Source organism: Propithecus coquereli, unplaced genomic scaffold (assembly GCF_000956105.1).
Source record: "Propithecus coquereli isolate 6110/MARCELLA unplaced genomic scaffold, Pcoq_1.0 Scaffold238, whole genome shotgun sequence".
Taxonomy (NCBI): Eukaryota; Metazoa; Chordata; class Mammalia; order Primates; family Indriidae; genus Propithecus; species Propithecus coquereli.
Window position 1 is genome coordinate 1,017,352 of NW_012147930.1, and position 14,256 is coordinate 1,031,607.

General features: G+C 52.5%; 1 protein-coding gene across 1 annotated transcript in view; it reads left to right on the forward strand.

Moving 5' to 3' along the window:
- The window catches only part of MYOM2 (myomesin 2), a 68,449-nt gene that overhangs the window by 2,597 nt on the left and 51,596 nt on the right, over positions 1 to 14,256 (forward strand). Inside the window, exons 3-10 of the mRNA XM_012645867.1 lie at positions 607 to 745; positions 835 to 992; positions 1,979 to 2,071; positions 6,197 to 6,285; positions 6,369 to 6,419; positions 7,401 to 7,565; positions 11,708 to 11,869; positions 13,362 to 13,503. Of these exons, the coding sequence (XP_012501321.1) occupies positions 607 to 745; positions 835 to 992; positions 1,979 to 2,071; positions 6,197 to 6,285; positions 6,369 to 6,419; positions 7,401 to 7,565; positions 11,708 to 11,869; positions 13,362 to 13,503 (999 nt within the window). The remainder of the gene's footprint in view (positions 1 to 606; positions 746 to 834; positions 993 to 1,978; positions 2,072 to 6,196; positions 6,286 to 6,368; positions 6,420 to 7,400; positions 7,566 to 11,707; positions 11,870 to 13,361; positions 13,504 to 14,256) is intronic.

The following is a 14,256-nucleotide window of genomic DNA, read 5'->3' on the forward strand; positions in this document are numbered from 1 at the left end:
CAACAATGTATAGCTGAAAAGATCAACCCTTAGTTTTATCTGTTTGATAGCAACAATGTATACCTGAAAAGATCAACCCTTAGTTTTATCTGTTTAGTAGCAACAATGTATAGCTGAAAAGATCAACCCTTAGTTTTATCTGTTTAATAGCAACAATGTATACAACAATGCATACATACCCGCTGTGTATCTGCTCCTGTGCAGAAGGAAACACACACGGCTCACCCTTCTCTTAAACTGTCACATCGTGTCAGAACCTCCAGCCGAGCTGCACCTGCCTTTTGAGTCTGTGGCCACTCACGGCCACCCTCTAAAGCGTCGCGGCAGCCTCCACGCTTTCTTAATTGTGCTTCTCATCCGTAAAAGAAAGTTGCAGGATGCATCTCCTGTATTTGTTTTATTTGAAAATCGCAGACAGGTCCTTCATGTAGGGTATCAACACACCAAAATAGACTCTGAAAACAGAGATAAAAGTGAGCGGAAACAGCATTTCCCTGTTGTCTTCTCGCACCCACTTAAGGAGGTCCTGGAGGGGTCGGCCTGGCCATTCTCCCTCCCAGGGCCAGGCGGTGTCCTGAGACTAACGCAGCCTCTTGTCTCCCGCAGGTACCAGTCCCTGGAGGCCATGTACGGCGAGACCAAGCGCCAGCGCTTCCTCGACGAGCTGGCGCAGCTGGAGGAGAACGTGCAGCTGGCGCGGTCCCAGGCCCGCGACAAGCTGGACAAATACGCCCTTCTGGAGATGGTAGGGGAGCCTCGTGGACCGGATCCTAGTGCGTCCGTCCGTGTGGCGCTGCCCGGGAGCCCACCCTGACCGTCCTTGCGTCTCGGCAGGTGGAGGACAGGATGGCCTGGGAGCGGCCCTCGTACCTGGAGCGGATGCGCCGGGCGCCCGAGATCCTGGTGCGCCTGCGGTCCCACACCGTCTGGGAGAGGATGAACGTGAAGCTCTGCTTCACCGTGCAGGGCTTCCCCACGCCCGTGGTGCAATGGTGAGGGCCGGCCCGGCTCAGAAAGGCCACGTGGGTTTCCCTGGAGGAAGGTCCCGGGGAAGAAGGCAGCAGCCACCCTTTCTGTAGGCCCTGCGCTCCAGACGCTACGTGGCTGTGACAGCCCGGCGGACTCTCCTTGCAGACACACCCGGGCATCTCTGTTTTAGCGGCCTTGGTTCAACTGATTTTTCAGACGGTTCTTATTTAAAAATCAGTCCCTGAAATGACCTGTCCTCACATGCCTGGCTCCTGTGCATATTGCATTTGCCTTGTTGGCGACTCTGTACGCAAAGGAAGAGTCAGCTTTTAATTATGGGAAAATCCGTCAGCGGAAACCTCGGCCTCAGAGCTGTGGGACCACAGTGCTGTGGCTCCTTGAACTTGGTGATAATTGAAGAATTGAATCTTTGAGCCCCACGGGCCCTTCCGTTTCGGTATCTGCTGATATGCACACACCTTTATAGCTGTGTGCTCAGGTCTGGAGCATCGTGGCTCACGCTGTGGCTGTCCGGGACGTGGCTTGGGAGGCTGAGACTCCGCTACTCTCAGGGCCAGGCGGGGTCGGCGGGGTCTTGTCCCTGGGTCCCTCCTCCAGCCGGGATCCCTGTGGCCAAACCCCACAGAGCCCCCCTGGTGTGGCCCCGCGGCACCTAAGGGGCTGGTCTGGGGCCTAAAACACCCCCCGTCCCCCATCATACCTCTGAATTCCAAACAAAGGTCAAGCCAACTTTAGGACTGTCCCGGGCCAAGGGTCACCCCAATAGTCTGAATGACTCAAGTGCTGCTCTATTCTTAAAAACCCAAACCGAGTGTGGCTCCGGCTCTCAGGCCACCGCCGTGCCGTCCTCCTGCCTGTGGCCCGGAGGGGACCGCACAGAAACGGGGCAGGGCCACGTCCGGGGCTACGAATGGGAGGTGGGGGTGAAACTGCGACAAAATAAGGAAGACATCTGCCTTCCACCTCACGTCCTGGTTTCCGTGTGCAGGTACAAGGACGGCAGCCTGATCTGCCAGGCCGCTGAGCCGGGGAAGTACAGGATCGACAGCAACTACGGGGTGCACACGCTGGAGATCAACAGGTAGGCCCCGCGGCCCGCGGCGGCCCGGTAATGGGCGCTGCAGACCCCGGAAAGAACTCAAACGGGAGCTGGAGGCCGGGTAGCACCATGTCCAGGCAGCCACGTGCGTTAGGAGATATTTACCAGTCAGTCTGACGGGTCAGGAGCTTCCCTCTGTCTGTCCTGGGGCGGGCCCGGGAGGAGACATCAGGGAAAGGCGGCGGCCGGGAGCAAAGGTTGCCCTGCAGTGCCGGGAGCTTTCCTGACGCCTGCTGCCGGTTAGAGAATCAGTCCCCACGCTCAGAGTCTGCACGGAAATACGACCTTTGCTCCCTTTCTTACAACAGATCGAAAAGTCGTACCAAACACAGGTAAATAAAAGAAAGACAGTCATCCGTAGGTCCAACCTCCAGCATCCGTATTTTGGCGTATCTCTGGCAATTCTTCTTTCCACGCGCATTTTAGGATTTTTTTCTTTTACAGAAGCGAGGGCCCGCTGTTCTTTTTATGTTTCTCTGCATACCCGGTTTTCACTGTTTGCAAAACCGTCACGGCCTGTGAGAGTCACCTTTTCTCTTCATCGAGTGTCAGGGCATTTTCTGTGGTCCTGGGCAAACACACGTGGCTGCCCAGCGTCACGCGGTATAGACGGCTCACCCTCGTCCAGGAGCCGGCAGGCTGGGGCTGCGTCCGTACCCGCTGCTTACCTGTGACCCTGGGTCAGCCACCAGCTCCTCCTGAGTGGCAATATTCTGGTCTGAAAATATTACTGAGAGACAGACGGTAACCATTTTATCTTCTCCGTTTGCCGAATAGAGTTACTGTGAGAATCAAGTAAAAAGATGCCTGTTCTCTTCATGCATACACATACATGCGTGTATGTATCATACAATGCATGGTAAGAGTGTGTGTGTATATCTGTGCTGTTGTTACATCAAATCCCTCCTAGGAAAAGATGAGGGGTATTAGTAAAAATAATGTAAAAAATACGTGAGATATTCAATAATTTTGCTGGTTTTATTTTGACTGAACTGCAAGGCAGTGACTGCATCATCATTAGGCTCAGGTTTTTGTTTTTTTTTTTTTTCTTAAAAAGCTTTGGCTTGAAATAGGGGCCAGGCTGTCCCTCGGGGAGACCACGTGTGCGGCAAGGCTGGGGGCTGGAGGGGACAGAGGTGAGGCCCTTTGGGCCACTGAGAGGACATTGGCTTCCCGGGGGAAGGGGCACTCCAGAGGGCTGAGGGAAATGGGAGGATGTGGCCTCACGTCAGGAGGCCCTGCGGGTAGAAGCGGGGCAGAGGCCGGGCCGTGGGGCTCCTGCTGAAGTTCAGGGGAGACCACGGGGGCTGGGAAGGGGAGGGCAGCGGAGTTAGCAAGGGGAGCAGGCTCTGAGCTAGGACTGGGCGCTAGTGGGGACAGTCCCAGAGCCCCGGAGCTAAGGGGGAGGAGGGGCAGGGTCCCCTAAGGGGGCAGGGGGGGTCACAGGTCAAGTGTGGCAGGGGTGTCCTAGGGGTTGGGAGGGGTCGTAGGCCTCGAGTCAGAGTGGGGGGGTCTCTCACTCTGCGGCTGCACCCCGAATGCCTGTGGTCTCTTGCTGCACTTTTCAGAGAGTAACTTTCTCTCCTTGAACTTCCAAAATCTGTGGAGATTCTAACGGGCAATCGGCCGTAATTATCTAGAAAGGGGACACCTGCCTGCGTCAGGGATGTCTGTTTTCCAAGCCGGCGTGCTATTAGCGTTCGCGGGTGAGCATGTCAGTTTGAGTTAGCGATTCGCGTGTCTCTGAGCTGTGTTTTACTAATAATAATTGTTTTAAAAAGAAAACCAATTTCCCTTTGTCAAGTACGAAAACCGTCCTATTCACACTAGTGCTGGTAACATTTAAACTTTCCGTTGGGAATAATATGGGCTTTGAACAGAGTGAACTAATACTGCAAGTAACGCTGGCTACCATGCCACAGAATACCAACGACTCAAAAATCCAGATCTGCTTGGCTGTACTTGGATTTTGCATAACTGTGCAAATGTTTCAGAAATTTGGGAAAAGAAAATTCCAAAGACCAGCTTTTCTGTCAGTGTGCTTATTTGTATTGGGAAGTTTTTAACAGTTGAAATGTTAATATCCTTCAGGAAAAAAGCAATGGGAAAGACCCACAAATTACGTTAAATAGCTCACTCAGCTGTTCACACCAAACTGCTGAGCTGTGGGTCATCCGATCCCTGCCGTTTTCAGCGGTGTGGGCCCGGCCAGCTTCCCTTCCTCGGCCGGCTCAGGGCTGAGGCGAGTGACATTTACTCCTATGAATATTCTTTGGCGGCTACAGCTGAATTCTTAAAGTGCCGAAAAGGAAACTTACCCGTTGGTACCGTTTGAATTTAAACTTACAATTGACACTATTTTATAACACTCGTAAGGTTTTTCTCTTGGGACTCACCGTGTGAGTCCTGTTTCTTCAAAGAATTTTTATGTCGTTCTCGTATTTTTATAAAAGTGTTTAGAACCATCTGGATTTTTATTGGCGATACCCCTACTTCCCACTCCTGGCAGAACGATTTTAGAGCTAAACGTTTCTTCTGCTTTATTTTTAGACCTTGATATTTAAATACTGATTTGAGTTAAATTATAGATCCGATGTCATCGCCCCTTACACTTTGGGGACACAGGGTCCCCTAATTACCCACGAGAAATTCACCTGCTACTTAACTTTTTGTTTGCCCATCTTTAAAATAGATTAGTTTCTCCCACGGAGCTGTTTTGGGGGCACTTTGAACTGAGACTTCGAGTTGCAAAGCGCCCCGTGGAAATTCACATAAACCGAGACCAGAGAAAACTGTCTCTGTCTATTCCGGGAACCTGTCCAGACAGAAAATAAAACCTTCGCCTCCTAATCACTTGCTTGCAACTTCTCACGGCATGAAGTAAGGGTCAGAATTAGACTGTCTTAGCTAATGGCTTTCTCTCCGTCAGCTTGGGAAGGGGAGGCAGAACGGGGTCCCGCTGGGATGCGGACTCCCAGGCGCCCAATCCCCCAGGAACAAGATGTTAACGGGGCTGGGGAGGGGGTCTCCTTTAGAGTGGCCGCGGCCTCCCTCCTGCCGTCCCTCTGTCCTCTGCCCCGAGTGACACTTCTGCAGCCCACCCGGTGGCCCAGCGTGGACACATCTTCTCAGCCTCATTCCTTATAGATGTTCATTTCTAATCTGGGTGAGCACCTCTGTTCTTACGTCCTTTGTACAGTAGAAAACATTACCGATGTAAAGGGGTTCGATGACGGGACACATAAGTAGAGTCCTGCCGGTCCCTGCCCACCCAGTGGGTGGTCTCCGGTCCCCTCCACTGGGCACGTCCTGCTCTGAGTCCTCCGTGGTCTGGACATCTGTGCGGGTTGCGGGCTTCTTTACAGACGGGCAGGCCGTGGACCCTGCATTCAGGATGGGTCACGTAGGCGCCCACATCTTGCGCAGCTGAGGGAGGCTGCAGCCCCCGGCTCGGGGTCCTCTGCCTGGCGGTTCCCTCCCTCCAGCCGCCAAGTGCTAATTGGTCGCAGGACAAGCTAATCAGCGCTAATGTGTCAGGTGGCGCTGCCCCCGGACCTTAATGCCTTAAGTCCCTCGAGAAACAAGCTTGAAGTCCTTCGGAGAGGCTGTCGGCCAGGGGGCTGGGACTCGCGCCGCTTGAAAATGGAAATGTTTTCACCCTGAAATCTCAGAACATTGTTCAATTAAACGGGGGGTAAAAGAACCCTTGTCTGAGGCCCAGGAACAAACTCACGTGTGTCGTTGTGTCCGTGTGCGACTATCGCGTGATGCGTTTACGTTCTACAGAGGGAGAAGAATAGGACCAGGGTGGAACAGAGGCTTCTCCTTGAGGGTGAAACGAAGGGGTTTTGAAAGCGCCGGAAGCTTTTTGTTCTCCACGCCAAAGCCAAGCCACGGTCTGGGCGCAGACGTCCACCCGCGTCTGTAATTAATGCCGCGCGCCGCCCAGCCGTGCCAGGGATAGAGCTGGCATGGTTCTCGCACCAATCACTCATGAGCAAATTACCTGGGCCACGCGATTGTCTTTCGAGGAATGTTTTTGTTCCCTTCGGGCCACCGGCTCTTGCGGAGCCGACCCGCAGCCGCCTCGCTTTCTCTCCCCCAAAGGGCAGACTTCGACGACACCGCGACGTACTCGGCGGTGGCGACCAACTCCTACGGCCAGGTGTCCACCAACGCCGCGGTGGTGGTGAGACGTGAGTGCGCGGGCTCCCCCGGGGGGCGGAGGCCGCAGCCGCTCTGTGCTCTTCGCCGCCGCGCTCACCCCAGCCCCTTGCAGGGTTCCGGGACGACGAGGAGCCGTTCCGCTCCGTGAGACTCCCCATCGGACGTGAGTACCTTGTGGTTTGCTCTCCGTGCAGAAAAACGTGCAGGGACGGATGTAGCGTGTGACCTTGAAGATTATTTTCTGAGGGTCAAATCTTTTTAGACAATTGTATCTCAAAAAACTCATCCACGTTTTTCCTGGCCGGGGTCCCTGTGCTGACAGGCCGTTCCCCCGCGAGTGTACAGCCAGGTGGTATTTTTAGACACTGCTGAAATCACCACTTGGAGAGAATTCACAGTTTTGAATTGGAAAAACAAGAAGCAAATCCAAATTTTTTACCTGGGTGCATAACGTTGCCATATTTTGTGTTTTTGGGGGACCTTTTTTTCCCTCCAAAGTGTCCGGGTCACTTATGACAAATGGCCACCTTTGGTCGCACGGAGGATGTGCGGCAGAAGCCGGCTCAGACACGGGCTGCCTCTGCCTGCTTGGAACCTCCTCTCCTTGTGTGCGCAGCACACCCGCCTGCTCTGTTCCGGCTGTCGGGTCCTCACTACGCCCAACTCCCCACTTCCCTCCGCCACACCCACACACCACGTCCCCCGTCCAACCCCTGCGGTCACGGCACCTGGCACAGCCCTGTCAGGAGGCCGTGCCCACCCCGGGCCCCCGGCTAGCTTTGTGGCCCTGGGTGACCCGCGCCAGGTGAGAGTGGCCGGGGTCCCCACGCCAGGGCATCCCGAGGACCACCATGTGATGGATGTTTTCCAGTGTGGCTTGTTCACGGTTTGGGAATGGGGTTTAGGGTTGCCCTGGACTTCCCCAGGAGTGACCGTGTATTCCTGTAGAAGATTTGGTTTTATGGTAAAGGGACGCTTAGCCAATGCTGGGGAGTGAAGAACCGACCAGAACGGGGGGGGGGGGTGGAGCCTGCCCAGTGTGAGTTTTGTGTCCAGGACCCCGATGGGCTGTGGGTAGGAGGGCAGGAGGCTGGGAAGCCTGAGACGCGCCCTTGGCGCTAACGGTGTCCGGCTCTCTGCGCAGTGCCCTTCTCCTCGATGATACCGTACATGCACTTTGACGTTCAGTTTTTGGAGAAATTCGGGGTCACCTTCAGAAGAGAAGGCGAGACAGTCACCCTCAAGTGCACGCTGCTGGTGACGCCCGAGCTGAAGAGGGTGCAGCCGCGGGCCGAGTGGTACCGGGACGGTGAGTGGCGCTGGGCGCACGGCCACGCCCAGCCTCTGGGCAGAAACGTCCTGGAAACCGAGTCCCGCTTGGCTTTGGAATCCACCACCGAGTTAGCTCGGCTGCCAAGCGAGCCCGGGGGCGGGGGAGGACCCGAAACCCCACGTCGACCTTGAGCTTTAGCCGGGAGGATCCTGGGGAGGTTAACGGGGAGGGACCGAGTGTGGACGGGTCGATGGGGGTTTTACGGCTCCACAGAGAGGGTCTTTGCGGGATCAAAGAGACGAGCAAGGTATCGGTGTGTGGTTTTCCTCGGCTAAAACAGCAGCCAGCATTTATAAGAGCTCGCGATGTGCTGGGCGCTGTCTTGAGTGTCATAATTCAGTTTTCATGTGACTCCCCGGCACGGAGGGTGTGGTCGACGCCACATTCCCGGGAGCAGGCCAAGAGGAGGGGATTTCTAGGGTGGCAGGGCCGGGCCTGGGCCCTGCAGTCTGGCCTCAGAGTCCCGTCTTCCAGGCTGCCACGTCGCCTCCGTCCTCTGTGCCTGCGTCTCCGCCACGCGCAGAATTGCTCTGGTTCTTACGGGTGGTCCTGTGCTTCATGTTTACGCCGCGTGTCCAAGTACAGGTCTTCATCTCCTCTGGGAACTGATTTTCTATGGATCCACTCACGCTGTGTATTCGCCTAGATTATTCAGGACCTAACATCATGCAAACATGACAAAGAACATTGCCGTTCCCGCCCATATTTACAATCCGGTGGGGAAAATGCACACAGGTGTACAGCAACGTCCTTCTCAAGCCGTGATCCTTTGCCAGATGCGCGGTGCTGGCCGCGTGTCTGCCGGAGTCCAGCCGGGAGGCGGGTTTGGGGTGAGGAGGGAGAACATTATGTGGGAAAGTTGCTGAGAGGTGAGAAGCTCTCCGCCGGCGAGGAGGAGGGAGAACTCCTGTGTGCCAAAGCACGGAGGGAGACAGAGACGGAATCGTGTCCCAGCACAGAGAAACACCTTTGACCTCGTACGCGGGGGATGAGGAGGGAATGGTCAGGTTTGCAGGGTGCTGAGAGCTTTGGTCTTCTGTTGGAGCAGAATAGTTGTGCCAGGGCCTCTTCTCCTGCTCATGAGGGGGACAGAGGGGTGAGAGAGAGCTGCAGAGAGACAGAGACAGAGACAGAGACAGAGAGATAGAGACAGAGAGAGAGAGACAGAGAGAGAGAGAGATGGGGCTCCTGGTGGTGCTAGAGATTTCTGGTGTGAAATGAAGTTGATTTGAAAAACATTTTCATAGTGTCCCCAAGACACGGTGACATCAGTCGCGAACTTCTTCTGGTGACTGGGAAGTGCCTGGAATTCCGGTGCTGTGGCAGTTTCGCCAAGCTGTGCCGATGTGAACGGAACATTTCACATTGTCAGAGACGTATCCGACAGGTCTTTTTCTACATCCAGTTACATCCTTGCGAGAGCTGAGGGGACTTTAGTTACAAAACCAGTTTCACGTTAGCAATAAAATCACATCTTCATGGGCATTATTATTCAAATGCAACCAGCGGAGACCATTGTCTATGGCTTTTTTAGACATTAAAGTTCAAGGGATATTTTTGACTCTTTAAAATTAACAAGCTGAAAGCCGCCAGGCCGCCGGTGAGCCCCGCGGCAAAGTCGGTTAATGCAGCGAAGCCCCCAGCACGCAGGGCAAGTGGGCGGTGCCCACGGGAGTCTGCAGTTGCTGCCGCGGCTGGGACGGGTCAGAGCTCTACAGCAGCCGTCCTGAGGCCATCGCAGACGGCAGGACCTTGGTCACTCTGGGCGGCTCCTTTCCCACAGTTCCGGAGGCTGCGAGTCCCAGATCCGGTGCCAGCGTTGGCAGCTCCTGGCGAGGGCTCCCCTCCCGGCTTGCAGACGGCCGCCCGCTCGCCATGTCCTCACGCAGCAGAGGAAGCTCGACCCTCATGACCCCATCCATCTAACCCTAATCACTTCCGGAAGGCTCCACCTCCTGATAACATTGTATCGGGGGTGAGGGTTTCAACACAGGAATTTTGGGAGGACGCAGTCCAGTCCGGACAGAGCTCCTGGTCTTGTTTCGGAAATTCACGTCCATTCTGAAGTTCTCCACACCCAGAGTGGTGAGGCCAGCATAGGGCTGGGAGCACCCTGAAGTGACCCAACGTGAAATGGGGTGTGTGTTTACAGAGCGAAACATGCCTGCTGCACCCGTGTTACCCTATTAAGGCCGAGGATGAAACATACTGAGAGACAGGGTGACCTCGTGCTAATTAGAATTTAATTAACACACGTCACTACGGGGGAGGCGCTGAGGTAGCCGCTAAGGTGCCATGGCTGAGTCAGAACTGCCTTAAGGCAGGATGTTTTTTTCCTGTTTTCTTTCAGTCTTTTTGTTTTTAGCAGTTTGATGTGTTCTAAGGGTTCATGCTGGGTTCTTTGGAATTTTCCCTTTTGGCCTTCGGTTGGTTTTTTTCTTGCCGTTGCTTCTCCTTTTGTTTTTTTGCCCCCAATGTTGGTAATAATCACATGGTTTTGTGGGTGTGGTGATATCTGCAAAGGTGTTTTACCCAGGACTTAAATAACAGAGTACAAGGTACACCCGGTCAGTTATGGAAAGAGAAAACGAGACAGCCTTCCCTCTCCTGTCTACATCACCTGCTTTGCCAACCTCTCTCACTAATTTCTTCTTCGTTTATTAAATGTTTAATGCATTTTGCATTGTAATGCCTGACACTACAGTGTATTGTATTTTTACTGTATTTACCACGTATCAAGCTCTGCACTGGTTCCTAATTAGCACAGTTATTCTCTGACATCATTAGCTATGTGGGAAAGAGGTAAAAATGGATAAAACAACTTAAAATATTTATTTTTATTATGCATGTGCCATAGTTATTCACACGGACTTTGGCCTTGTAAGAGCACGGAACAAAGTCATGCTCTGCACACTGTGGGCCGGAGTGTTCCTGAACTTGCCAGTCAAGTTTGATACAGACTGATGTTTGATAATTAAAAATAGTTCTTTTTTCTTATAACGAATTTAGTATATGTTTATTGCAAAAAGTCCCCCAAATTATCATTTCTCTAATCACAAATTGCTATGATCACGTTGTTGTACGACGTACGTCTGATGCATCCGTACTTAGGCTTTTTTGTTAAATTGGGGGCCTTTTTTTCCTTTTCAACCTTTTTTTTTTTCATCTAACAATATACTGTATCCATGTTTTTGTGGCAATTATTCTTTGACACCATCGGCTGTTGGGTGTCGTGTTCCGTTACAGGAATATGCTACACTTGCCCTCACTTAACACTTCAGTTGGTTACACTTTTTCTGTTATAAATTCTGGAATGAAATCCTCATCGTGCACTTCTATTTATTACCTTGGGACAAATTCTTAGAATTTTGGTTCATCTTTGGGGTTTTTGACCAGCTTCCTCCCTTTAGCCCTGTGTAACCACCCTGTCCCTGGAAGGGGGACATAACTTTCTGCTCTTTCTGGCTGCCGACGTTGCCTTTTCTTCATCTGTACCAAATTTAGTAGACGGAAAATAATTTCTCATTATTTCGTGTCTGCTTGATTTCCAAGGCTGAATATTTTTTCCCGAGCCTATTCATCATTTGCATTTCTTCTTTTGCAATTTGCCTTTTTAATTTCATTGCCTTTTGATGCGTTGGTTTGTTGGTAGCTTTGTTATTTATTTCTAAGTTGCGGTGGCTGAGGACCTTCCCTGGGGTGGGTGCCTTGGGAGCCCTGACTCCCTGTAACCCTGGCTTCCAAGGAAACCTCCTGCGGTAGATGCTGTGGGCGGGTCGACCAGGAAGAGGGTTTGGACAGCAGGTGTCCCACTGAGAAGAGCCAGGGCGGGGGACACAGGTAGACCCAGCGCACCAGAGGACAGAGCCGGTGACCATTTTGCAACACGCCCTGTCTTTACGCTCTTGGAGCAGAAGCTTCCGTTCCGTGCTGCGGATTCCTTTTTCTCTGTTGGTGCTTCACGTGCGTGCTCTTCCCGTGTGACACGGCTGTCAGGCTGCTACAGAGTCAGGCTTGTCCCTCCCCGTCTCCCTGCCAGACTGCACGAGTGCCCCTCGGGTCCTCTTTGATTCCTGGACGATTTCTGACGACAACCTTCAATTCCGACGCTCTTTCAGACGTGCTGGTGAAAGAGTCCAAGTGGACCAAGATGTTCTTTGGGGAGGGTCAGGCTTCCCTGTCCTTCAGCCACCTGAACAAGGACGACGAGGGGCTGTACACGCTGAGGATCGTGTCGCGAGGCGGCGTCAGCGAGCACAGCGCCTTCCTGTTCGTGAGAGGTGCGGCTGGCGGGGGGGGCGGGGGCGTGGCGGGCAGAGGGTGTCGGGCAGGAGGCAGCAAGGCGGTTTGGAGACGTCTCTGCTCCTTGGGGGCTGCCTGGCGCGAGGGAGACACTCCCCAGGGCACAAGCCCACCTGGCGCGTCCGGCCCGTGAGCGGATGAACCAATTAGACGGGATCTGGAGTAGAGCAGAATCATCATTGCTTTCTAATCACTCATGAAGCCATTAGCGTTTACAAAGAGAGTCCTGAGAGTGAATGCACCAGATTTACTCATTCTCGACGGAATGGAGCCCAGGGGTGAGAGGGTCCGGCACAGAGCGCCAGTCAGGGGGCTGCTTGTGCCTCCCGTGAGGGCCCCATTCCCACCGGGCTTTGGCTGGGAGGGAGAGACCACGATGACCACACCTGCTCCCGTTACTGTCACCGCCAACTCCAATTACATTTGCATGTAAGACCTTCATGCCAAGGGCAGCCAGTAACTCCTGAGTGCTTTAGGCGACATGCTCAGTCAGAGTCCTACGTGTCTTTAATCCTCACAACAGACCCATGGAGAAGTTTCCATCAATCCCCTTTTATGAAAAGAAAAGCAAAATGCATGCTACACCACCAGGCAGCGCTAGGCATTTTATACATACGTGTGTATCTATAGGCATATGGTTGTGTGTATGTGTATAAATATGTATTTAACGTAATTCTCTGGGACTCAATGTTTTAAATGCTCAGCGTATTAACTTGCTAAGGGACTTTGTTGGTCTTCAGCACAGCTGTCATTAAAACTTGAAAACAAAACCTAACTGCGTTACGATCGTTAATAGGCTGTGAAATGAACACATAGAGTATTGACCCAAACGTTTGCTCACACCTTGCAGAAAAAAAAATTTAACTCACTGAATTTTCTAGGGATTTGAAATATAAGAGAGTCTAAGTAATATTTCTCAGGCATTAAAAAGGCCAAATTATTATTAATATTGTTTAATCAGTGAATTTTTGACAAAGTTACATCATGCCACAAATGTAACCAAGAGAAGGTGAACTATAATTTGGGACCCACTGATGGGAAATCGTAGACTTGAGTGTTTTATAGAGGATTCAATGTTTTGAGGTTTTTTTTTTTTTTTTTCTTTTTTTTTTTTATTTCAGCATATTATGGGGGTACAGATGTTTAGGTTACGTATGTTGCCCTTGCTCCCCCCTCCCCCCCTAAGTCCAAGTTTCAAATACGTCCATCCTTTGGGTGGTGCGCATTGCACTCTTTGTGTATGCAAATACCCATCCTGTTTTGAGGTTTTTTTAAACTCATATATATATTTACATTTCTTGTCACCAGTCTTGTCACCGGAGTCAAAGAACATTCCAGTCATTGGAACATGGGATTAGACAGTGGATCATCAGGCGGACGGGGTTTGGGTTGGAGGAGCTACGGGCAGGCTTTGGAGGGTCCCCACCTTTAAGTGGCCGCAAACGTGTCTCTTTTCTCCCCCGACCCAAGACGCGGACCCTCTGGTCACCGGCGCCCCCGGAGCACCCATGGACCTGCAGTGCCACGACGCCAACCGAGACTACGTCATCGTGACCTGGAAGCCTCCCAACACGACGACCGAGAGCCCTGTCATCGGCTATTTCATCGACCGGTGAGTGCCCGGCGTCCTCCTGGGACAGGGGTGTCCGGAAACGAGTGTTGTCGCGGACGACAGGTGGGGATGTTTGTTACGCGCAGGTTCGATTCTCTAGGTGATTGCTAGGTGGTCACTGGTGACAATCGCTGCATAGGCTGAGCCCAGCGCCCCACGTGGGGCTTCTTTCTGCTGAAATCGGGGTCCTGTTTGCCCGTTCCACGCCCGGCGACAAGTCCCGCCGTGTGCGGCACGCTCTGACCTGGCGTCCGGGTTCTGCCGGGCGTGCCCCGTGCCGCCGAGGGCTCCGTCTAGCAGGTTCCACGTTCGGGACTGTTCCTCGCCCCCGGTGGGTGTCAGGATGCCGCCTCCTTCGTTCCCAAGTCTGTTGTTTTTGTCTATCAAGTTGTAAGATTTTCTTTTTGTTGCCAAGTAAAAAATATTGGGGCCTCAAGGTACAAAAGATTGGAATTTCTCTTTGTTACTAACTTAAATTGAGATCGTCGCTACACCCAACGGGGTTTTGAGTCTCTGGTTGTCCGTTACTTGGTACGGCGCCCAGAGCCCGGGAGAAAACTCGGCAAAGCCACGGAATTTGTGGGATTTGTAATTTATGTCTCAAATATAAATTTCCATTATTGGAAGAAATTATAGTTAAAGAAATGAATTTAGAGGTGAGACAGAAGTTATGAGAGATGGTTCTTGGCAGGAATCTAAGATTTTATATGCAGAACACAGTAAAATAAGGTGGTTATTTCAGGGAAAAAAAAA